General features: G+C 41.9%; 1 protein-coding gene across 3 annotated transcripts in view; it reads left to right on the plus strand.

Annotated features, from left to right (window-relative positions):
* The window catches only part of CLSTN2 (calsyntenin 2), a 1635505-nt gene that overhangs the window by 1409675 nt on the left and 200251 nt on the right, over positions 1-25579 (plus strand). For all 3 annotated transcript variants that reach the window (XM_029615596.1, XM_029615595.1, XM_029615597.1), the window contains one exon: positions 23885-24047. In XM_029615596.1, coding sequence (XP_029471456.1) covers positions 23885-24047 — 163 coding nt within the window. The remainder of the gene's footprint in view (positions 1-23884; positions 24048-25579) is intronic.

Genomic DNA, 25579 nt, shown 5'->3' on the forward strand with positions numbered 1-25579 from the left:
CAGGACTTTACGCTCACTGCAGGGTCTTTTTAAAATAGGCCCGGCACGCGTAAGACAGACTGCACGCGTAAATCATCTGGATTTACGCTTGTAACCTTTTTAAAATCCAGCCCATTGTGTCTAAGGATGGAAATGATTGGACTCAGAATGAAGCTGGAATAGGGAAAAACTGTAAACTGTGAAACTGTGTGATAGCATCCCCTGAAGAAGCCCAAACAGGTGAATCAAGGGACCTATTTGGGAAGGTTGGGATAATGGGGAAGGAGGGAAGGAGGGAAGGAGGGGGGAGGGGCATTATATTATGATGTCTGTGAATGTGTGGGTATGATTGATGGATGAATGAAGTCTGTGTGAATAGTCCATTTAGGTATTCTTGGAAAAGGTTATAGTTGATATTGTGCACCTTGTAATTATATTAGTCCTGAACTATTGTTTTAGATTTTGTTATTTGAGATATGTATTTCATATCTAGTTCATGATTTTTTAAAGTTCTATATAGCTTTTGTAAAAATTTAAGAAATCTGTGTAATAAAATATTTATGATGAGGCTATATGATGAGGTTCTAAAAATTGCCCTCATTGGGGCAAAAATCAAAACTGCATTGGTGCAAATTGTGCGGGTACTTTACCCCATGCAGATTATATCAATAATCATTGCAATAAATTGTACAGAATTTGCTTTGATTATTGCCCCAGAAAAATTGCCCTCACAGATTACATTCTGCTTTCTCTGCATGTAACTTTTCCATCAGAAACTGTGCCTAGTTTTGATTGTACAAAGTTAGGGATGTTCTGATTTCCACTTCGACACTGTTCCCCAGACTGCCTCTTCATGCTGTGGGTAAAATATGCACATCTTTGAGCAATGCACATACTTTCACTCATGGCCAGTTTCGGCATTAATAAAAGCTACAATTTGTGGAAAAAGTGCTCTTTTACCTTAAAAAAGGCTTTTGTTATTGCTCTCTTAGAGGTAAATATCAAAGATATTTCCATGGGTATAATAGTACTTTACCCATAGAAATGACCTGTTGTAAAAATTGTCCACCCGATATACAGGCAAACCTATGTGGCTCTGCCCTATATGGGTGTAACTTTACTTGTACTAAGCAGAGGCATTCCTGGGGGTGGAGATGGGAAGTTGTTTGCCTTGATAAGCATATTTTTGTATTTTCAAAAATTTGTGCAGACAATTTCTCAAAAAGTCAACGCACACAATAGCAGGTGTAATTGCATGCCAGTAATGGGATAATTTTCAAAGCGATCTTATGCGTGAAAATTCTTTCTGAAAATTGGTTTACCTTATTTATTTATTTGATTGCAAATTTGTGCAAGCTGTCACAAAATTGCCCCCAAAATGTTCAAAAAGCATTTAAGATCCAATTGTTTGAATTCCCTTTAATTTTGATTAGTGTGCAGACCAATTAATTTCGATTGATCTGGAATTAAAGTGTACTTAGTTTATTAGGTAAGAAAAGACTGCTACAGAGGTTCTAGGAATCTGCCAAACTTCAAATGCCTGTTATTGCCTGCTGCTACCCTGCAGGAGGTTGGGTTAAAGCCCAAACTTCTGAGATAATTACATCCTCCAAGTAAGTTCCAAAACAAAGCAAATCTTTGAGCAGGTGATAAATGTGAATGATGGACTCAAATTACTGCAAGTGGACTGAAATGAAACCCATAATGAATGTGCACACTAGCTGCTGCAGGCATGTTAGCAAAATAGCATAACACAGACACACTGAGCCAGAGTTCCCTAACTTCCCTAAAAGTAAAAATCACAAATTATTTTTTCCTCGACATCAGATACTTTCTTCAACAGCAAACTAATTCTAGTGGATGACTAGGTCACAGCTTTTAGCACAAAAACATAAGACGGTAACTTTTAAACAGGCACGCAGGCACACATGTGCGAGCGTTGGTTAGCCCTCACCCAGGGATTCAGTCATTTTATAATATATGCTCGTATATGCCTGCATGTTATAAAATAGCCTGGATGCGTATGCAAGTGTGCACAATATTAAGTGGACGTGTACGTGTGTGCACAAATCCTGCATCTACCACATGTGGGGAAATTTTACAAGGCACGCACGCTGACACAATTACTAGTTTTCCCAGTTCGTTCCCGATTTCCCAGTTAAGGGATGGACTTCCAAATACCCCTTCCCCCCCTGTTAGCCACGACCCTTAAAACCCCGCTGACCAGCCTAGATTTTTTTGTTTTATACGCCATCCATAGCAGTAGTAAAGTTATGCAGCAGGGGACCCTGGCGCGTGCCTATGCTCACACACATCTCTTGACCTTGCCCATGCCTCGCCCCTTTTTACAAACGTTTCACTTGTACATGTAGCGGGAGATAATTATGCACATCCTTGGGCAGCTTTTAAAATCCGCTCGGTGCACACCGGCCCAACTTCTGCGCATATGTCCCAGTTTTGGCATGCTCTAAGCTTTTAAAATTCACCTATAAATGTGTATGGATGTACCCTGCCACAAACAATTGTAAAAAAGCACTTAATAGCAAGAAGGCATTTTGCTCAATTACTATCCATCTTTTGCAGTTCATCCAGCTGCACAAAACTGTGTGGTTTGGTCCATTGAACAGCCTTGCTGTGCTGTCCCTGCCAACTTTTTCATTTTCTTAATTATCCCAGATGACTTTTCTGCTTTTTTTCCCCCTCCCCCTAATTTTGCTTCCCCAGTCACTTTTATTTGTATTCTGGGTATTAGAGTCCTGTTTTTTAACTAAACTAATACCCAACACTAGCCCAGGTGCCCCTTAGGCAATGGCACCTGAGTACTCCCATTTATATTTGCTTTTTAGCTAATGAGATGTCACCACACATTGAACTAGGAAGACCTTAGTAGTTCCCAACACCCACTTTGTCACTTATATTTAATGATTTATCTGGTGGCTAACTGACTTCATGAGAGTGGAAATGGGGAAGATAGTGCATTCATTGAATGCTGCAACTTGTTAATTAGACCCGATTCTCTCAGGAGCTCAAGCTGGTAAAGGAAAAGACTGAGCCAGGATTAGATGCTATTGTAAATTCTAGTTTACAGGAGGAAAGTTTGCCTAATGCCCTTAAGCAGGCAGCTCTGCATACAACTTTAAAGAAACAAACAAGGTCTGAATGCGAGGTTACTGAATAATTACAGGCTGGTGTTCTGTTCAACTTATCATATTTTATTTATTTTATTTAGAGATTTTCTATACCGGCATTCATGATTAAAAATCACATCATGCTGGTTTACAGATAACAAGGGGGTAAAATCATAGAAAAGGATGTATTTTGGAAACTCCATAAATTTTTAGCTGACAAATCAATTATTCAACCTTATCAGTTCAATTTCCACTGGGAAACATAATTAAGACCATAATGTTGTCCATGATCAGTGACATCCATATATATGCAGACAGAGGCAGTGGCCTGCTATTGGTTGTATTAGATCCAGGGTTGGTACTTGAATGTACTTTGTACTGGTATTTTTTCCCCCTCTCTGTTAGTCCCTGGGAAAGGATAGGACGGGAGGGGATCGATTAGGGAGCAAAGTAGCTCTTCTCTGCTCTACTCTACCTGCTTCTGTCTCAACCCCCTCTTTCCTCCCTTCTGATCTCTGCAGGCAGCCTAGAGGGGCTGAACTGAGCAGGAAGCCCAGGGCTGTTCTCTCTTTAGCACTTGGCTGATGAAGTTAGAATGCCAGACCTGTACACCATGACCAGGAACAATAAAGGACCACACCAGAAGCTGAATATTGTCCATACTATTAACCATTCTCTAATCTGTAATTGTAATTAATCCCATCAGCACTATTATGTATTTTTTTTCTTCATTTTTCTGATTTTAACCACTGTAATTTTTACTTTGGCAACTTGTAGCAATTTTTCATAGCAATAAAGTTTCTTGAATCTCATCTGAGAAAGCATCAGTAGAGGAGGGAAAATAGAAATAGAGAAAAGTACCAGTGGTGGAGAGAGGGGGTGCTTTCCCCATGCTATGACAGTGGCACAGGAGTCAGCTGCAGATAAAATATCTCCTGCTGGCGGAAGGGAGGATCATATCATTACTGAAGCCTGCAGCTAGTTGCAGGGAATGGGGCTACTGAAGGCGAGGGCCCTGGGCGGTTGACCCAATTTCCTCTGCTCCCCTAAGGACAGCCCTGCATCTGAGAATTGACACTTTTCTTTCTAGAAAACAAAAGTACTGACCAGATCTATCAGTAGCCTTTGATGTTGTTGACTATGGCTGCCTTCAGTCAAGGTTAAAGACTTGTGGGATAGGAGTTGATTTGTGCTTGGTTCAAATCCTTTCTCTATAATATACTATTATTTATTTATTTATTTATTTATTTAAATAATTTTTATATACCGGGGCACGTAGCAAAACATCACCTCGGTTCACAGTGTAACATAACATAGCAAATAGCTTTACAATGAATATAAATAACGGTTCACAATATAAAATGATATAGTAGCAGGCTTTACAAAAGATTATTATCTGCTTGTAAACTATATACAAGAGACTGAAAATTAACTATATACAAGGGAGGATGCAGTCAAATTTGACTGATAACATGGGCAACAGTAAAGGTTTGTGTGAACTGGGTGGTGCCCCTTCTAGGCCTTTTAGGTTACTGTGTGGGGTGCTGCAGTGCTCTGTATTATCTATCTTGTTCAATATTTATATAGCTCCCCTGGCGAGATTAATACAGAGTTATCCAGTTCAGTGTTATATTTATGCAGACAACATAGTCATACAATTATATGTCCATATGGATGAAGATCACACAGCTCGGTTAGTGCTAACAAATGCTGACACACAGGGACAGTAACTCAAACCAGTGTGTGGGAATACATTTGTGTTCATTCATCTGCCTGCACCCAGGGATGCGGCAATTTTATAAATTGCATGCATATATACGCTCATGTTATAAAATAGCCTGCCAATGACATCACAAAAGACCCAACCACAAATAATTTGAAATAGACACACTTCGAAAATGTTGCATCTACGGAAATTGAATCAATTATCCAGAACATCAATCCAGCTGCCCATCCCATTGACCCAATTCCTGTCAAATTCCTTAAACAAATACCGAACCACATTGCCAAACCAATAGCAAGCATAATCAATTTATCCCTCGACCAAAGCACCTTCCCGGATGATCTAAATTTGCCATCATCAAGCCAATCCTCAAAAAACCTTAACTTGATGAAACCGACCCAGCCAATTACAGGCCAATCTCAAATCTCCTCTTCATTGTCAAGATCCTCGAAAAAATAGTAAATCATCAACTCTCCGAATATCTGGACACAATATACTATTCCCAGCCCAACATGGCTTCAGAGCATTCCTTAGCACCGAAACCCTCTTATTTTCATTATCAGACACAATTCTCAGAGGACTTGTCCATGACCACTCCTACTTACTCATCCTCCTGGACATCTCTGCTGCCTTCAATACCGTCAATCACAAAACACTAATCCACAGGATAAAAGAAATCGGCCTCCATGGCACAACGCTCAGCTGGTTCAACTCATATCTATTCAACAGGTCCTACAAAGTCAAAATCAACGACACTGAATCCAAATGGATACCCCTTCCACACGGTGTTCCACAAGGTTCCTCCCTGTTCCACACTGTTCAACATCTACATGACCCCACTATGCAAACTACTAAACAAAATAGGATTACTATACTATATGGGGTAGATTTTCAAGTAAGATACACGTGCAACCCCCGAAAACTTCCCCCTGCCTCCCCGTGTGCGCGCCAAGCCTATCTTGCATAAGCTCGGTGGCGCACGCAAGCCCTGGGACGCGCATATGTCCCAGGGCTTGCAAAAAGGAGCAGGGCGTGGGCGGTCTGGGGGGGTGGGCGTGGCCTGAGCCTCCAGGCCCAGCAGCCATTTGCCGCTGTGCCCGGGATCGCGGGCCGGCTGTCGGCACGCGTAAGTTACGCTTTCTGGGAGGCAGGCGTAACTTCTTCAACAAAGGTAAGGGGGGTTATAGGTAGGGCTGGGGGGTGGGTTAGATAGGGGAAGGGAGGGGAAGGTGCGGGAGGGGGGAAGGAATGGAGGAATGGAGGCAGGTTGCGCGGCTCGGCACACGCAAGTTGCACAATTATGCATTCCCTTGCGCGTGCTTACCCTGGATTTTATAACATGCACGTGGCTGCGCGCACATGTTATAAAATCGGGCGTAGATTTGTTCACGCCGGGTTGTGCGAACAAATCTGCGCCCGTGCGCAGGATTTAAAATCTGCCCCATATATGCCGACGATGTTCAGATTCTACTCCCAATCAAACACTCGATAGATCACACCCTAAACTTATGGAACTCTCACCTAACCACAATAAAACACTTTCTCTCTCAACTATCCCTCACCCTCAGTCATAGCAAAACGGAAATCACCAACATATCCAACAAACCCACACCACCTCCCAACACAGACCCTACCACACACCAACAAAACAACCATTCTCCTCAGCAAAAAACCTGGGCATCATCATAGATACCCAATTAAACTTCAAAAAACACATCAACATCTTAAGAGACGGATTCCACAAACTCCAGATCCTACGCAAACTTAAACCACTTCTCTACCCACAAGACTTTCGAACAGTCTTACAAGCCCTTTTGTTCTCTAAACTCGATTACTGCAACTCCCTACTACTAGGTCTCCCAGCATCATCCCTCAAACCCATCCAACTCCTTCAAAATGCCACAGCCAGAGCTCTCACCAACAGCAGAAGATCGGAGCATATAAAGCCTATACTCAAACATCTACACTGCTGCCTATTCATCAAAGAGTCCAATACAAAGCTTTAACCATTGTACATAGAATTCTCCAAAACAACAAGTTTTGGAGAATTCCAAAACAACAAAACAGCAATTCCAAAACAACAATTCCAAAACAACAAAACAACAATTAACATGTACATTTGTATATTATTCCTGTATATAATTCATGTATTGTCCCCTGTTAACCCTCTCCCTGTTAATGTTAATATTGTAAAGCTGGTTGCTAAGTTATGTTATATTGTGAACCGAGGTGATGTTCTTTTTCAAACGTGCCTCGGTATATAAGAAACCTCAAATAAACAAGTCCAACTGGCTAAATCGACCCCTTCACCTCCACACTCCACCAAGGAACCTTCGCTCATCAAACACCGGACTCCTACAAACACCATCACCAAAGGAAACACACAAGTTATCAACAAACAAACAAACTCTATCACTTGCCTGACCCACCTTGTGGAACAAGCTCCCCATTGAACACAGAACTGACCCATCAATTCAATCTTTCAAGAAAAAACTTAAAACCTGGCTATTTCATAAAGCTTTCGCAGCAATAACATGACCAATCTCCCACACCAGAACAAACCCCCTTTAGCCCAGTTAATCACCAGCCCCCTGTAAACCAACATCATACACACTACATACACCCTTATTATTTGGTTAATCTCTCACCAACCATAGAGGTTCTATTGTAAGATATAATTTCTGAGCCTGACCACTGTAAGATAGAAGTTCTTCCACCTTGTTTTTTAATTGTAAGACATAAATCCTGCACCTGACTACTGTATGATAAGAGTTCCCCCACTTCGACCTTTATTAAAGTTCCTCTCTCTTTTTAACCATTTCCATGTTACAAATGTTCATTGTATTAGACAAAGGAAATGCCCGATTTCTTGCACTCTTTTGTTGAATGTAAATCGATGTGATATGTAAAATCAAACACTGGTATAGAAAAATAAATAAATAAATAAACATGTGCGCCAAATCTTAAATGGGTGTACAAATCTCACTTTTACCACTTAAGTTGGGGGATTTTAAAAGTGGTGCACACCCACGCAATTCCCAGTTTACCAGTTCATCCATCAATTTTCCCAGTTAACAGATAGACTCTCCAACACCCCATCCCACCCGGCCTGATTCCTATACTTCTCTCAGTGAACACAGACCCTTTAAACCCTTCAGAAACGGCTCCATCATTTTATTTTATGACTTACATATCATCCATAGCAGAAGTAAAGTTACGTGGCAGGGAACCTCAGGGCGCATCTCTTGGTCAAGTCCAAAAATGCCTACACCCCACCTAGACCACACCTACCCCCTGCCTCTTTTTGGAAATTTTAGAGATGTGCGCTCTATGGGCCGGATTTTAAAAGGGTTACGCGCATAAGGTATGCGCGTAACCCTTTTAAAACCCCCCTGCGCGTGCCGAGCCTATTTTGCATAGGCTCGGCGGCATGTGCAAGCCCTGGGACGAGCATAAGTTCTGGGGCTTTGCTAGGGGGGCGTGTCGGGTGGGCGGCGCAACAATCGGGGCGTTCCTGGGGGCGTGTCGGGGGCGTGGTGCCAGCCCGGGGCATTCTGGGGGCGCAGCTGAGGCCTCCAGAACAGCCCCAGGGTCAGGAGATGGCGAGCCAGCAGCCCGCTGGCACGTGCGAGTTATGCTTGCCGGAAGCAGGCGTAACTTTTAGAATAAAGGTGGGGGGGGGATTAGATAGGGCCGGGGGGTGGATTAGGTAGGGAAAGAGAGGGGAAGGTGCGGGTGGGTGGAGGGAATGGGCAGCGCGTGCAGGGCTCGGCGCGCACAAGGTACACAAATGTGCACACCCTTGCGCGCGCCGACCCCAGATTTTATAAGATACGCGTGGCTACGCGCGTATCTTATAAAATCCAGCGTACTTTTGTTCGCGCGTGCGCTGTTTCTTAAAATGTACCCCAATGTCATGTTACGCGCACCGGCCACGCCGGCCCTGCTCGCCACAATTTCCTGCTTTGTGCGGCCGGCCGCCTCTGTTTCCTCCATTCCTCTCCCAACCGGCCCTGGCCCCTCTTCAGTGATGCTGAGGTGGAGTTGGCACAACCGCAGGCCTGTAGGATGCTGCCGTCCTCCCTGTCTCCCAGGCCCGCGTGACCCGGGATCCCTCTTAAAGGGACAGTGGCGGGAAATTCCTGCAGGCTTCTTTGGATGATGTCATCACTCCTGGCCTATTTAGGCCTGCTCCTGCTGCTCCTCCCTGATTTGGCAATGAGTCTGCTTCGCTTCAGTGGAGTTTTCTGTGCTTCGTTGGTGCCTTGATCCCTGTTCCTACCTTCCTAGTCCTGTTCCTGCCTTCCGAGTCTTGTTCGTCCCCCTGCTCCCTTCCTTTGGTTCCTGCAGATGGATCTTCTGAATTCGACCTTGGACTGGCTTTCGGTGACTCCTCTGGCTTCTACCTCGGACTGGCTATGGGCGATTCTCTAGCTTCTGACTCTGGACTGGCTACCGACGATCCTCGGGCTGATCTTGGACTGACTTTGGACGATTTCTCCTGGTGGTTACCTGACCATCTTCACAAGGGCCCACATAAGAACAGCTGGCCCCCGCACCCAAAAGCTCAACCCAAGGGGAATGGGGTTGGTATTGGCGAAGCTCCAGCTGGCCCCTGCACCAGCCCGGCCTCGCCTCCCAATGGTGGGGACCTGCGGGGGTTCGCCCTCTCAGGTTGTACCAACTCCACCTCAGGCAAGGGGGCCACATACTCATCCATCATCACAACACATCATTTACAGGTGTTGCTGGACGCTTTTTAAAATATGGTCGGAACGTGGTAGCCCGACTTATTTGCACATCCCCTAATTGATGCACGTGCCAGGCTTTTAAAATTCACCTTTTTATGTTCAAGCTGAATCTAACCAGGACAGAAGTCCTGTGGGTTAACCAATGTGGTAGGTCTTTGTGAACACTGTCAGTACTTGAGAGTGTAGAAATACAATCAAAGAAAGTGGTTCACAGTTTGGAAGTTCTGTTAGATGACAACATGACTATGGAATCTCACAGTTTAGAAGTGATGAGATCTAGTTTTGCGTCTTTGTAAAAAAAACTGTGTTCTTGCTCTATTTGCTGAATAAAGAGTTAGCTATGATATTTCATGCATTGATAACATGCTGATTGGACTAGTGCAACTCTTTATTCCATGACTGACCTATCAGATTGACAAAACACCTGTAGCCCCTCCAGAGTACTGCAGCAAAGTTGCCGTTTGGAGTTAAGACAAGGAAATCACATTTATTTTGTAGGGACTAGATTGATATCTTGTCATTTATCAGATAAAAGTTGAAATTTTGTTTGCAAGTATCATATCCAGATAGGACTGCAGTACTGTCAGAATATGCTTACTCCTTACCCCCTCTCTAGGATGTTGCAGTCCTTACAGCAAGGTATATTAATGGTCCCTGCATCATTGCAAATTAAGCTGAAGCTTACTATAAAAGCAGAGTTTGCATATGTGGGTCCAGCACTTTGGAATTCATTTCTATTAAATATTTATTTGGAGTCTCAATATTTCAGTTTCATAACTAAAGGTGAAAGCTTTGTTATTTGGCCAGGCCTTCACAGCTTTAGGGTCCTTAAGGGAGGTTATTTGAATATGTTAGGCCAACTACAGGATAGTACAATTTAGCTATATGAATTTAAAGGATATATTTCATGTAATACATTAATTCAAGTTAGAGTAAGTCGGAGTTTGAAATATGTTTAGGTTTTCCCTTTCTAAGTGTAGGAATTCAGTTTTGTCAATATTTATCACCAGTTCCATTTGGTTTAGCAACTGTTTGATTATGTCAAGATAAATATTGGCTAGGTTTAACGTTTTTTCTAATGTGTCATCAATGAGTAATATAAGTTGAATGCCATCAGCGTAAAAGTAGTGAAGCGAGTAGATGGACAGTGGCAGCAGGTAAATATTAAAGAGTGTTGCTGATAGTGCAGACCCCTGTGGCACCTCGGTTTGTAGTTTTACTTTTTCTGATATTGTGTTTTTTATCTGAACTTGAAAGAATCAATTACTTAGATAAGATCTAAACTATGTGATTGTTTTGTTCTGTAGTCCTATTTCTTCCAGTCTCTTAATTAGGGTTTCATGGTTTACTGTGTCGAAAGCTGATGAAAAATCTAATAATACAAGAATGTAGTGTGTTCCACTATCAAAACCTCTTAGGATATTATCTGTCAGTGACAGGAGTAGTGTTTCTGTGCTGTAATGTTTACGAAAGCCGTGTTGAGATGGGTATAGAATGTTGTTGTTTTCTAGATGCTCTGTTAGTTGTTTTTGAACTGCTTTTTCTATTAGTTTTGCAATTAGTGTTAAATTGGAAACTGGTCTGTAATTGTTTAGTGTTAAGGGGGGGTCCATGTTTTTTTTTCTTTATTATTGGTTTGATAATTGCTCCTTTTACTATATCAGGCATATGTCCTTCTTCCAGGGACATGTTATTATTTTTGTTAGTGTTGGTGCAGCGATATTGACAGCTTTTTTAGATCCATTATTGGTAATGCATCTATTTTATGTGGAGCAGGATTTAACATTTTTAGCATATTCTCTACTTCAATATTTGATATTTCTGTGAACTTGGACCATTGTGTGACACCTCTTGAGCACATTTTAATTTCTTGTTTGGTTGTCTTAGGGATTTTGCTTCTTAAGTTCTCTATTTTATCACTGAAAAATTTTGCTATTTCACTGCAACGATTCTCTGGTAGATTTTCAGGAGAGTTCGTTTTATCTTTGGTGAGATCGTTAACTATGTTGAAAAGGGATCTTGCATTATTTGTGAACTTTTCTATTTTTGAGTTGAAGAATCTCTTTTTCGATTCAAGAATTACTTTTTTGTAGTATGCCAGCTGTTTTCGATATTGGGCTAGGTTTTCAGTTGTTCCATTGTTTTTTCCTTTTTTCTAAGCTTTCGCTTGACTTCCTTTATGTTGTCATTGTACCAGGGATTTATTTGTTTTGATTCCTTTAACCATATGTTTCTTTTGGGATTTATTTCATCTGCTAATTTATTAGTCATGCTCACCCATGCCATTGTTGCGGAGTTACAATCAGGGTAATTGAAATTATTTAGTTCTTCTTGTAATTTGCTTGTCAGCATTTCAATGTTAAAGGGGGGATGGTAATTAATTACAATGGGTTCCTTCTTTTGTATTTCTGTTGGTTTAATATGTTTAATAGTAATTGAATGAGAAAATGATCTGACCATGGGATTTGTGTATAGCGTGTATTTGTGGTTTCTAGATAGTTGTTGTTGATAAATACTAGATCTAAGGAGTGACCGGCTTTGTGTGTGGGTTTGTCTATTATTAGTTTAAATCCTAGTGCATTCATTATATCTACTAGTGTCTGGCAGGTGCATGATAAGGGATGTGTGTCCATGTGTAGGTTGAAGTCACCTAAGACAATGGTGGGTTTTGTTGTATTTAGGTGAATTGAGAAAAATTCAATTAGAGGTGAAATGTTTAATTCAAGTAGACTGGGTGGGCAGTAAATAAGGCAGATTTGTAGATTACTAGCTTCAAAAATGGCAATTTCATGATTCATTGGTGGTGTCGTGGGAAGTAATTTGCATTTAAATTTCTTTTCAATGATTAAGTCTCATTCCTCCTCTGTTGATTTCTGCAAGTTACTGACTGCAATGTCAGGTCTAGACCAAGCAGTAAGCAGAAGGCTGTTTACTTTAGGACACTGGTCAATACAGTTTGGGTACCTACACTATATGCCCTGACCAGGTTACTGATGAAAGCTAAGGCAAGGGATCATATAACACCTCTACCTTGGTAACATCAAGCTAGGTGGATAGAACATTGCACAAATCTCATCTTTGGGTGAGTTTCCTCTCTCCATAGGTCATCAAATCTTTACAAGAGACCACCGTTCTGTTTGTACGTCTCACGTTGAATGTCAAAGTGGCCCCTAACCCCCTACACTAATACGTAAACCTCACCTTAAGTTACTAGGTGGGCCTCCCATAGGGATATAAATACCTATCTAGGGAGAGGGCATTATGGCTAGTCTCTCTCTCTCTCACCCTTTTTGCATGTGATACTTAAATCCAGGCCTATGTCAGTTAGCATCACCTTGGTGGTGGGAAAATTAATTGAGACTGCTGGAGGAAAAGACAGTGAACTATCTACAAACCAGTGGGTTGCTGGATCCAAGGCAGCATGGATTCACCAGGGGAAAGTCCTATCAGACAAATATTATTGATTTTTTTGATTAGGTGACTAGAAAATTGGATCAAGTAAGAGCACTCTATGTGATTTACTTGAATTTCAAAAAAGCTTTTGATATGGTCCTGCATAGGAGGCTTGTGAATAAAATGAGAAGCTTGGGAGTGGACACTAAGGTGGTGGAGTAGATTACAAACTAGCTGACTTATAGGAGACAGTGTGTAATTATAAATGGAACCTACTCTGAAGAAAGAACAGTGTTAAGTGGAGTGCCACAGGGATCGGTTTTAGGACCCGTTCTGTTCAGTATCTTTGGAGCAGCATTGGAGAAGGTAATGTTTTTGTCTATTTGCACTTGATATTAAGATCTGCAACAGAATGGACATGCCTGAAGGAGTAGAGACAATAAAATGTGATCTAAGGAAGTTGAAGAGTGATCAAAGATTTGGCAGCTGGAATTCATTGCCAAGATGTGCAGAGTCATGCATCTGGGGTGCAGTAATCCAAAAGAGCTGTATATAACGGGAGGTGAAAGACTAATGTGCATGGACTGGGAGAGGGACCTTGGGGTAATAGCATCTGACAATCTGAGGGCAGCGAAACAATGTGTCAAGGCTAAAGCCAGAAGAATGCTGGGCTGTATAGAGAGAGGAATACCAGAAAGAAAAAGGAGGTGATATTACCCTTAGACAGGTCCTTGGTGTGAGGCCTCACCTGTATCAAGTTCTGGAGACCGTATCTCAAAAAAGATAGAGACAGGATGGAGATGGTGCAGAGGAGGGTGCCCAAAAAGTTGTGGGATCTGTATTGGAAGATTTATGAGGAGGCTATCATAGTGTGTGAGCGCTTGAGCTGCGGTGAGATTTGTGCTGCCCAACTGGGCCCTCACTGACAGGAGGCAGAGTAGCTCGAACAGGGACCAAATCAGGGCTTCACCTATACTAGCCTCTTCCCCCTCAGGTTGAGCCCTTGGGTTTCGAGATGATCAGGATTTAGGCAAAGGTCTCATAGAGGCGGGCAGACAAAATCAGTGAACAGGCTGTAATCAGGGCAGTCAGCAAACAAGCAGTGAGAGAGTCCAGTAGTCGGGGCAGGTGGAGATCAGGCAGCATCAGGTTCCAAACAGTGGTCAAGGCAGGCAGGTAACAAGCAGGCAAGGTCAGAGCATGAGAAAGCAATATAGTAAGGAGGGAGAAATCAGGGCAAAGGAGGGAGACAAGGTTGAGCAAAGTTGAGCAGACATGAATGAGGCAAAGCAGGGGGGAAGGCAAGATAGGCAGGGAAGAAGCAAGAAGAAGTAGTATGCACCTCAGCAAGGCAGGAGGACCTGTTGCTGAGGAGCCAGCTGGGAGCATAGCAGGGGGTTTAAATAGCCCGCCTCACAGATGTCAACACATGGTGCCTTCAATCTAGTTCTCCCCCCACCCCCCCCCCCCACGGGGCCTTTGTAATAGAGAGCATTGCACGCTCCTATTGAAGCAGGGTTGGCATGCTGGGATTTTCATGGCGGCTTCTGAGTCATTTGCCACTCCTTTGGTGTCCTAGGGTGAGCGTAGGCCAGCCACAGGATGGGGACCATGGTGAGCCAAACGTGAAAGAGAGGCTGAATGATATAAATATGTATTCCTTGGAAGAGAGGAGGTGCAGAGGAGATATGATACAGACCTTCAGATACCTGAAAGGTTTTAATGATGCACAAAATTTGAACTTTTACCATTGGAAGGCAAACAGTTGAACTAGGGGTAATGAAATGAAACTCCTTAGCGACAACTCAGAACCAGCATCATGAAATATTTCTTCACGGAGAGGGTGGTGGATTCCCGGAATACCCTTCCAGAAGAAGTGGAGTGGACAAAAACACATACATTCACAAAGGCTTGGGATAAACACTGTAGATCCCTAAAAGTTAGAGGTTGGAAATGAAGAAAAGAGTGCATAGGAGTAACTTGCATGGAGTAGCAGTTACTATCTTTAACCAATTAGCTTTCAGGATGTTGACGCAATTACAACATCGCTCTCTGCTTCAACGATGGGGATAAAAGAAGAATTGGATTCAGACAACAGCAAAGGCTGGGCCCTAACTTTTATGGTCTGGGGTACTGATACACAGACATTAGGAAAAAAAATGCAGGACTGCTTCTTAGGCCAAGTCCAAAAGCAAAGTGTTGCGACCGTCGCTGCCCGACATCTCCACTACGCCTACCTTACCTCTTTGGCGACTCCCTCTTTGCCTGTTGGAAGTTTGGCTGCCGCGGCGTCATCTTGCCATTCCCCTCCAGCGTCCCCGGACCGGCTGGACGCTGCATACCGCCATGTTTCCCAGAAGCCTAAGGGAGCACGCGCGGCCCCAACTCAAGTACCAGATGTGGCGCGAACCTCAGGGACATCCCCCTGAGGTGATGTCATCCTCACAGGATATTTAAGGTCTCTGAAATCGCTAATGTATCAAGTTAGCAAGGGCTTTCTTCCAGGTATCGGCAGATGGGATTCGCTCTCCGCATACCTTGCTACTCTGTCTCCTCGGACTTATCAGCGGTACCCGTTCCTCAGGGGCCTCGCTTCCTCTTTGCTTTTCAGATCGCAGTCTGGAATCGGTACTCGCTCCTCGAGGGCCCTCATTCCCGGACTTGCTACTAAATACCACTTCTGCCAGGAAGTCATCGCTGTCTACAACACCAGTGAGTTACCATCGCTCTCTCAGAGCGTTCCCTGGAACCAGGTACTCACTTCTCGAGGGCCCACTTTATTCCAGCTCCTGGGCTGCTTCTAAGAGACTATTGTGTGAGTATTACCATCAAGGTTCTGTTCCTGAACTCTGCATACTCTGCCTACTCACTATATTCAGTTTCTCTACAGCTCAGTTATCCAGGATTGCTGTTCCAGTTTCTGAGGGACTACAGCCCAGCTGGGCACTTTCAGCTCACTATTGCCACCTCTGGTGGTTCCATATACTGTTTCATAAAAGAACTAGTGTGAGTCTGTCTCCATACTCTGAGCCTGATCGGTGGTCCCTCTCGGGATCTTCCCCCCGGGGCCATGGTCATCTGCCACCGGCCCAAGGATCCACCCACAACTACCATGAACACTAACACAAAGCTCGTTCAAGCAGCTTTGTCCGAATAATCAAGAAGATTGCTCACCCCATAAGAATGTTGCAAGCAATAATTTTATTATGAGTTTGATAATTGCTTGGTTTTACCTACAAGAAGCTACATTTACTACCAAAGAAACCTGGGCAGACTGGATGAACCATTTGATTTTTTTTCTGCCATCCTTACTATATTACTGTGAAATACCGGGGAAGAGGAGAGGCAAGGGTCAGAGTTCCTAGTTGAGTGGCAGTGTCAGCCTTAGTGATAATATTTCTAGGAGGCTGGTAACCCTGTCACATGCCCAGGAAATTTACTACCTGCCTCCCATCCTTTTCAATTATTTGCATCATGGAGGAGTCTGTGTGGTGCACTTTCTCCATGCTGGTGCAAGGGTATTAGGCACTGTAAGTGAACCCTATAAGCTTTCATAGATATCCCCCTACACTTACACCCTCAGCATACACAATTAAACATTATATATTTATAATAGATTTTACATGAAAATTGATATTCACATTATAGTCTTCTTAGGAATAAATATGACTTACAACATGCAAATTATATTATGTTGTGCCATCTAGAAAATCCTGCAAAGAACAAACTTGGTACCCATATAGTATTAGGCTTATTGTAAAGTATGTTAGGTGTAGGCTCAGTCCTCAGAAAATCTTAAGTAAACTAAATTAAAATTACAATATAGTAAACCTCCCATACCAAAACAGCACTAACTGCCAGCACTCAAACAATAACAATCCTACATAAATAAAGGCAACACTACAAATATAACACCAGACCCTAAAACACCAATACCCTCCTATAGGAAAAAGAACAAGCCAATCTGATATACATAGAAAATACATGGTAGAATAGTTCACCTCAGTCATATATGCAAAAAGTAGACAGTCCCTCATAAAATACAGAATAAAGTGACCATGAAGTAGAAATAGAAACATGCAGACAAAAACTGAACTGGAAACCGCAAGCCATATTCTGTATGCAATGCAAAAATGGAAAACATTGTTTTTATCACACCTCCTAAAACATCAAACAATTAAATAAAAAAAATAACATATGAATCATAATATTAATACCATACTAATAAAAAGAATACATAAAGAATAAACCCTTCCTTTAATTCATGAATTTGCAATCAGGTAATACTTTATTCACTTACAAGCCGTTAAGCCGTTAAAACGGGCTACATCCCTCTGTCTCTCACCTCCCCCTCATTCTCTCTCCCCTCACTCTTCACCACCCCCTCCCTCACCCACTCCTCCCCACCCTCCCTCTCCTCTCACTCAGTCCCTCCCTCCCACTCAGTCTCACTCACCCCCCCTCTCTCCCTCTCTCTCCCTCAGTCCCACTCCCTCCCTCTCACTAAGTTCCCCCCCTCCCTCTCACTCAGTCCCTCCCCCAGTCCCTCCCCCTCAGTCCCTCCCCCAGTCCCTCCCCCTCACTCAATCCCTCCCTCCCACTCAGTCCCTCCCTCTCACTCAGTCCCTCCCCCTCACTCAATCCCTCCCTCCCACTCAGTCCCTCCCCCTCACTCAATCCCTCCCCCTCACTCAATCCCTCCCTCCCACTCAGTCCCTCCCCCTCACTCAATCCCTCCCCCTCACTCAATCCTCCTCTCACTCAGTCACTCCCTCCCCCCTCTCTCCCTCTCACTCACTCAGTCCCACTCACTCTCCCTCAGTCCCACTCCCACTCCCTCCCTCAGTCCCACTCACTCCCTCTCTCAGTCCCCCCTCTCCCTCTCACTCAGTCCCACTCCCCCTCACTCAATCCCTCCCTCCCACTCAGTCCCTCCCTCTCAGTCCCTCCCTCTCACTCTCTCTCTCCGTCCCTCCCTCCCACTCAGTCCGTCCCTCCCTCTCTCTCTCTTCTCCCTCCCTCGGTACTGGCCGCTACCGCCGCCCGCTACCGCCGTCCGCTACCGCCGCCACCGCCGCCGCCGCCCGCTGCTGCCACTGGACGCCGCCATTTCTTTTCTTAGCGTCATACCGACGTGCTCGCCCGCACATGCACGGTAGAGCTGGTCTCTACTGCGCATTTGCGGCACGTCGGTCAAGCTTCGTTTATAGGTATTGATGATAGCCAACTGAAATAAATAAAATGTTTAAATCAAGGTAAAAAAGACAAATGTTTAGGGGCTTTATATTTTTTTCTATGATTTATTGAGTTTTTATTATTGCAATCACTGATCATAGCCCTTATAAACCTTTGCCCAGGTGAATAACCAAATAAAAGGCATAGTTTTTGATCATAATTATTTTGCTGCATCTAGCACATATCATGCTTGTCAAATCTGTTTCTTTAGCATAACCTATAATATTGACCTTTCTGCTGCTTTTTTTCTCAATAAAGTTTTTCATTTTCCAGTATAGTTACTTTCAATTTTTGTTACAATTTGTTTAACCTTCAGAAAACATTTAGTGGTGTGCACTGCTTACAAAACTAAGATTTCTGCTGGTCCCTGCATTTCTCTCTCACTATATGGCTATGATGTCTATGATAATAAATGTATCTGTTTGAAATGGAAAATGATTAAGTTCTTGCTGATAGGTCTCCTGGAACAAAACATTAGCTTTGCATTCAAAGGGCATATATTGTTAAGATAACATTTAACCTGTGCAAGGACAAAATAACACTATTAACATTTCTATCTTATTTTTGTTAAAAAGCTGGAATTTATAAAATGTAATGGATACAAGCATGTCGTAGCTGTTGTAATTGATTTTTTTAAAAATATATCAACAGTTTAGTTATTTGGGAAATATACAAGTAGTAATGTACAAAATAAGCTATGATCTACTGCATTTCTAAATAAATGTACTCTTAAAACCCATTCTGATAATGATGAAGATCAAGTAGGTCAAGGTAAGTTCTATAATTATAATTATATAATATGAAATGTCTTTAACTTAGAAGTTCCAAAAATAATCTTGTAAATTGAGTCCTACATAAATTGCAAACCAGTATCTTAATCTAAAACTCTCAGGAAATACACTTAAAACATGTATTTTAAAGAGATTTATAAAGATTGTGTATCTGCCCCCCCAGTACTTACTGTATACATGTATTCAATATTCTGTTGGTGATTGAGTTAATTGTAAAATGATACATTTCATTACCACTTTTCTTTGAAGGAGCAGTGATCATTATCTGGGTAATTTGAATTGCAAGAATTATTTATAATGTATGCAGGTGCTTTTAGCTCATATGCATTGCAGTCAATTTTCAAAGGAAAACAATGTGCATTGTTCTTCTTTGAAAATTAGCAACCAGGAAGTGCATGCATTAAAAATGCCCTTGTACTTTGCACCTGCTATTTGTGGCGGCAGCAGGAGTGGGAGAGTAAAATAACCTAAATGTTCAGTGATCTTATTTATTCGTTTATTTTCAAAAATTATTTCAAAGCAGATCGCAGATCATACATTCATAATAAAATTACAAAATCAAGTAATTTAGATTTTTTAAAAAACATACTCAAACAGACAACACACACTAGAACTATATATAAAGACATGTAAAAGCTTCAGTGGAATGTAAATTCTGTTTCCAGTAAGCTTGCCTACTTTCATGACCTCTGTTTCTCATTCCCTCCATCTTCTTGCTTAGATTGAGGCTTGGCTTTGATCTGAGGACTCTGCTTCTGTTGCTGTTATCATTTCTCCTATTCAACACATTCGGTAGACCATGGAGGCAGTGTCAGGCTGCTACTCTCTTCCTTCTGCAGATTTTAATGCCTTCCATCTCAAGCTTAGCCCTTTCTTCATTTGAGGGCCTCTTCATCCATCTTTTGTCCACCTGATAATCCCCGAGTTCCTTCCTTACTTTCATTCCTGGTTTTCCTTCTTCTTTGAACCATTTTCCCCTTCCATTATTCTAGGAGACTAAACTCCATGTGGATGACTTCTCTGACTCTTTTGCCTTAAAGTTTCTTGCTTTAACCTCCTTATTTGACTTCAAACTATACTGTACATCTCCTACTCACTAGCATGACCACTGCCTTGTCCTAGTCATTTCTCAGGCTTTCCCTTTCTTGTTTCTTCTCTTCTATGGCCATCATCTGATAACTTTTACAATAAACCACTCTTCCCCATGGTCTTATCCAATCACCACCAGCACCTTTAGGCATATCCAGGCTATTGAACCTTGTCTCCTCTACAGTACTGTTTCATCTCTCCTCTCCTCTGCAGCCTTGTCAGAGGCAGTTATATAACTATACTCTCCTCTGCTTTGACACTCTTGCTCCATCCCTCCCATCTTATAAAGCATGCTAAACCCCCAATTGTGGCTCCTCTCCAGAGTTTACTTGCTATCTTTCTGCTCCTGTTTTGCAGAGCATCTCTGGCTAAAGTCCCATTCCTATTCTGACTTCATATATTTCAAATTCATGCTTGCCTCCTTCTGGTCTGCCATTACATTTGCCAAACAAGATTTTAATGTTCGTACGTCAACCATGCTTACCTCCAACCCCCACAATCCTTTTGATAGACTGGTCTTCCTCCTCAAACTGCTTTTGCTTCCCATCCTTCCATCAATTTATGTCCAGGCTATGGTTGACTTCTTTCATGAAAAGTTTGACATGATATCAGATGACAGTCTCTGCCCCCACTTCATTCACCTCCCCTTCATTTGGCCTCCTCTTTCTTTTCTGAAATCATGGAAGAAGAAACTACCCATCTTCTCACATCTTTCAAACTCACTGCTTGAACCTCTGACCCCATTCTTACCTAGATCCTCAGTTCTATCCCTTGCAATCAACTCCTCCATCTGTCACATCCTCAATCAGTCACTTGCCACTGTGAGTATCTCCTCTTCCTTCAAATATGCTGTGATCACACTGCTCCTCAGAAAACTTTTACTTGACACTAGCTGCCTTGTTAACTATCATCCCATCTCCTTCCTCCCTTTTGCATCCAGACTACTTAAAAATTCTGTTCACCTCCACAGTCTTCTTTATTTCATCTCAAGCCATTCTGGATCTGCTCCAGTCTGGTTCATAACCTCTACATTCTACAAACATTGTTCTTACCAAAATCTCCAGTGACCTCTTCATGCCAAGGCCAAGGGCTTTAATCATCCTCATCCTCCTTGACTTAGCCACTGCTTTTGACACTGTTGATCATGCTTATTCCTTGACACACTGTTCTTGGATTTTGAGACTCTGCTGTACTTTGGTTGTATTCTTATGTCTCCCATCATACTTTTACTGTATCCTCCTGTGATTCTTCCTCCAGTACTGTTCCATTATTGGTTGGTATGCCTGAAGGCTCTGTCCTGAGTCCTCATTTCTCTCCCTACACTACTTCCCTCAATGCTGTGATCTCCTCCCATGGCTTTCAATACCATTTTTATGCTGATGACGTCCAGATTTACCTCTTAACACCCGAAAAGTCACCAAGAATTCAATCCCACATTTCAGCATGATCATCTGACATCATCACCTGGATGTCCTGCCACCACCATATACTCAATTTGGCCAAGAGAGAACTTATTTTTTTCCTTTTAAATCTACTTTCACTCTTTCCTCATTTTCTGTCTCTGTATATGGTGCTCTCATTCTCCTAGTTCCCTTGACCCATAATCTGGGGGTCATCTTTGATGTTGTTCTCTTCTCTACACACATTTAAAGCACTGCTAAAGTATATTGTTTCTTCTACTATATCAGGAAAATCTGGCCCTTCCTTCCTGAACATGCATCCAAAACACTCATCTACTCTCTTACACCTCCCACTTAGACTACTGCAACTTGTTCTTTTCAGGCCTTCCAATAAATAATCTTTTTCCATTGCAATGTATTCAAAATTTGATTGCATAACTTTACATAAGAACATAAGATATGCCATACTGAGTCAGACCAAAGGTCCATCAAGCCCAGTATCCTTTTTCCAACAGTGACCAATCCAAGTCAAAAGTAGCTGGCAAGTACCCAAACATTAGATAAATCACAAGCTACTATTGCTTATTAATTTTTCCTCTAGAAACTTATCCAAACTATTTTTAAACCCAGTTACACTAACTGCTGTAACCATATCCTCTGGCAGTGAATTCCAGAGCTTAACTATGCGCTGTGAGCATGTAACCCCTCTTCTGAAGTTAAATTGGCTTCCCAACCACTTCCAGTTTCTCTTACCTATAAAAGCATTCATTTTGCAGCTCCTCTTTACCTATCTTCTCTCTCCTTACACTTTTCCTTGTGAACTCTATTCATCAGGCAAGTCACACTTATCTCTGCTCTTCTCCTTCACTGCCAACTCCCAACTCCATGCTTTCCACTTTGTTGTGCTGTATGCCTGGAATAGACTTCCCGAATTGGTGTGTCATGCCCCCTCCTTGGCTATATTCAAATCCAGTCTAAATATTCATCCTTTTGAGGCAGCTTTCAAATCCTAACCATTACTCTGTAGTAAGGGGCAGATTTTAAAACCTGCGCGCGGGCGCAGATTTGTTCTCGAAACCCGGCGCAAACAAATCTATGCCCAATTTTATAACATGCGTGTGCAGCCGCGCGCATGTTATAAAATCCAGGGTCGGCGCACGCAAGGGGGTGCACAATTGTGCAACTTGCGGGTGCCGAGCCATGCAGCCTGCCTCCATTCCCTCCAAGGCTGCTCCGATTTTGGAGTGGCCTCAGAGGGAACTTTCCTTCTGCCCCCCCCCGCACCTTCCCATTCCCTTCCCCTACCTCATCTGCCCCTCAGCCCTACCTAGAAACCCCCTTACCTTTGTTGAAGAAGTTACGCCTGCCTCCTGGCGGCGTAACTTATGCGCACCAGCCACGGGGCCGGCCCGCGATCCCGGGCACAGCAGCAAATGGCCGCTGTGCCTGAAGGCTCAGGCCACACCCCACCTCGCCCTCTGGACTGCCCCAGACCGCCCACGCTCCGCCCCTTTTTGCAAGCCCCGGGACATATGCGCGTCCTGGGGCTTGCACGGGCTGCCGAGCCTATGCAAGATAGGCTTGGCACACGCAGGGGGAGGCAGGTGTAGATTTTCAGGGGTTTCACGCGTATCTTACGCACGCAACCCTTTGAAAATCTACCCTTAATTATAGTATACTACCCATAGACTCTTGTTTGTATGTTTGTCTTGTCTAGACTGCAAGCTCCAGAACAGGGATTATTTCTTATATGCAGCTGAACAGCACTGCATATGTCTAGTAGTGCTTTAGAAATTATAAAAAGTAGTAGTAGTAGTAGTAGTAGTCATACTAGTAAGTTAATTAATGGAAGGATACTATTACAACAGCACTAAGTTGCTCCTGTTGTACTTTACTTGTTCATTATAAACCTTATTGCCAGTATTGTTCTGTCTTTTGTCTCAAAATTTACAGTTCACCTGTTTTAACCCTTTTGCTGCTAAGAATGTGATTTAAGAGAAAAATCAGGTAAAATGCAAAAAATATGCAGTGAAAAGGTTAATGAACAAGTGAAATTTTTATATGTAAGTACCAATTGAAACTAGAATTTCTATAATATAAGCACAATGATAATGTATACCAAATCTTGTACAAAATACCTACTAAGTAAATGTATAGAATTACTATAGGACAGTTTATTAATTGTATCAAATTTAAGTAGGATAAAAATGCTGTATATATGGATATAGTAATAAAGCAATACAACTAGTTCATTAATGAAGATGAGAAATACATAGTTCAAATGTGATATTAATTATAGGACTTGAGGTTACTAAATTGTGTTCCATTGTTAATTATTTAGAACTGATTATGAAGTTTAAACAATGTTTTTTTTTCTGTTTCCTTTAATATTTAGATTTGTGATAATGAATGGCATTACTACGTTGTCAATATTGACTTTCCTGTGGTTACATTATATATGGATGGAGCAACATATGAGCCTTACTTGGTAACCAACGATTGGCCTATTCATCCATCTCATATAGATATGCAGTTAACAGTTGGTGCTTGTTGGCAAGGTAACTAAACTCTATGTGCATACATTAAAATGTGCTAATTAAAAATGCATGCAAATATTTTACTCATTTCCAATGTTTAAAATAATGGCATTGTTTATTTAAAGGCTTATAATTTAAACTGAAAATATTGTAAAGCATGTTTTATTGTAGGGAGCTGAATAAGACAATATTTGCTTAACATTTCCAGCCATCTAGAGTCTTGTTTTTTTTAATATGTTCAAAAGGAAATAAATAAGAATCTAATTATTTTCTACCTTCCGCCAGCCTTACTTCAGGATTTTCTTTTTGTTTCTATTTATTTTTTTGCCGAGAGTTATCTTACTGATTGCTTACGGTAGATACATTATTGCTGTACTTCGATGGTATATGTACTATTTCATTCTGTTAGCTTATTATAGATTGTTTTCTCTTTTCATGAAAATTGCAGTTTTGTTTAAAAAATGTGAGAATGAGAGAGAGAGAGAGAGACTGACTCTGTACACAGTTAATGTGAAATGCTACATATGCATACCTCTGTAAGAGGGGACACTTTCAACTCGGGAGGGGGGGGGTACTTTTACATACACAGTCAGATGAATTAACTGCAAATTAGATATGATTGATGAATTTCTATCATTTGAATCAATGAAAGGTACCAATCAGTTGAAAGTGTCACCTCTTACAATGGCATATATATAGTATGTCAGATTGACTCTATACTGAGGCATGCTCTCTCTCTCTCTCCATGTACAATAAAAACATTTCCTCCCACTAATGCAGGTATAACACACAAAAAAAGGTGTAGTTATTTCTGACATTAAATCCCACGTTAGTGTGCATTACTCTATCTCATTCCGTGCTAGCAGTCCCTCATTTCCATTAACTCCTCCCACTTACATAATGTAACATTTGCGTTACAATATTTATCGCACGCATTAGGGACTTATCGCGCACAGTAAGGCTCTAATGCCACTTGAAAAATGTAAATTTGCCACCTCTTTTTCAATTACTGTAGCAAGGGAAAAACATAAACCTTCCCACAAGATACATGCCTATGTTTTAGAAGAAAAAACTTGTCTGAAAGTTCATGCTTAAGTTCTGGTTGATCATACAATTGTTGAGTTTCAAGAAGCAGAAATAAAGTTATCTTAAGTGGACCAGAATGGCAGTGGTCGGTGTAAAGATTCTTTTTTTATACTAACCGTTGCCAATCTGGCGCACTTAGCTTATTTTCTGCTTCTTGAAATCTTTAATAATTGTATGATCAACCAGAATGTAATTATGAACTTTAAGATGAAAGTTTTTTCTTATAAAATGTAGGCATGTATCTTGTTCCCAAATTTAGACTCCTAGTTTTACTGGGCTCCTAAAATTGGGATCCTAAAATGTGAATGGTTACAGCAGTGGAGTTGGGGCAAGAAAAATGTTAGCTGCTAAGCACTGATTTTTAGCAATAATCACCTAATTAACAGGGTCATTTATCATTTTGCGTTAGCACAACAGTATGCAAATGTGACATTTGCTATGCAAGATCACACATGCTGTTGGAGAGA

Source organism: Rhinatrema bivittatum, chromosome 9, assembly GCF_901001135.1.
Source record: "Rhinatrema bivittatum chromosome 9, aRhiBiv1.1, whole genome shotgun sequence".
In the NCBI taxonomy this organism is placed as follows: domain Eukaryota; kingdom Metazoa; phylum Chordata; class Amphibia; order Gymnophiona; family Rhinatrematidae; genus Rhinatrema; species Rhinatrema bivittatum.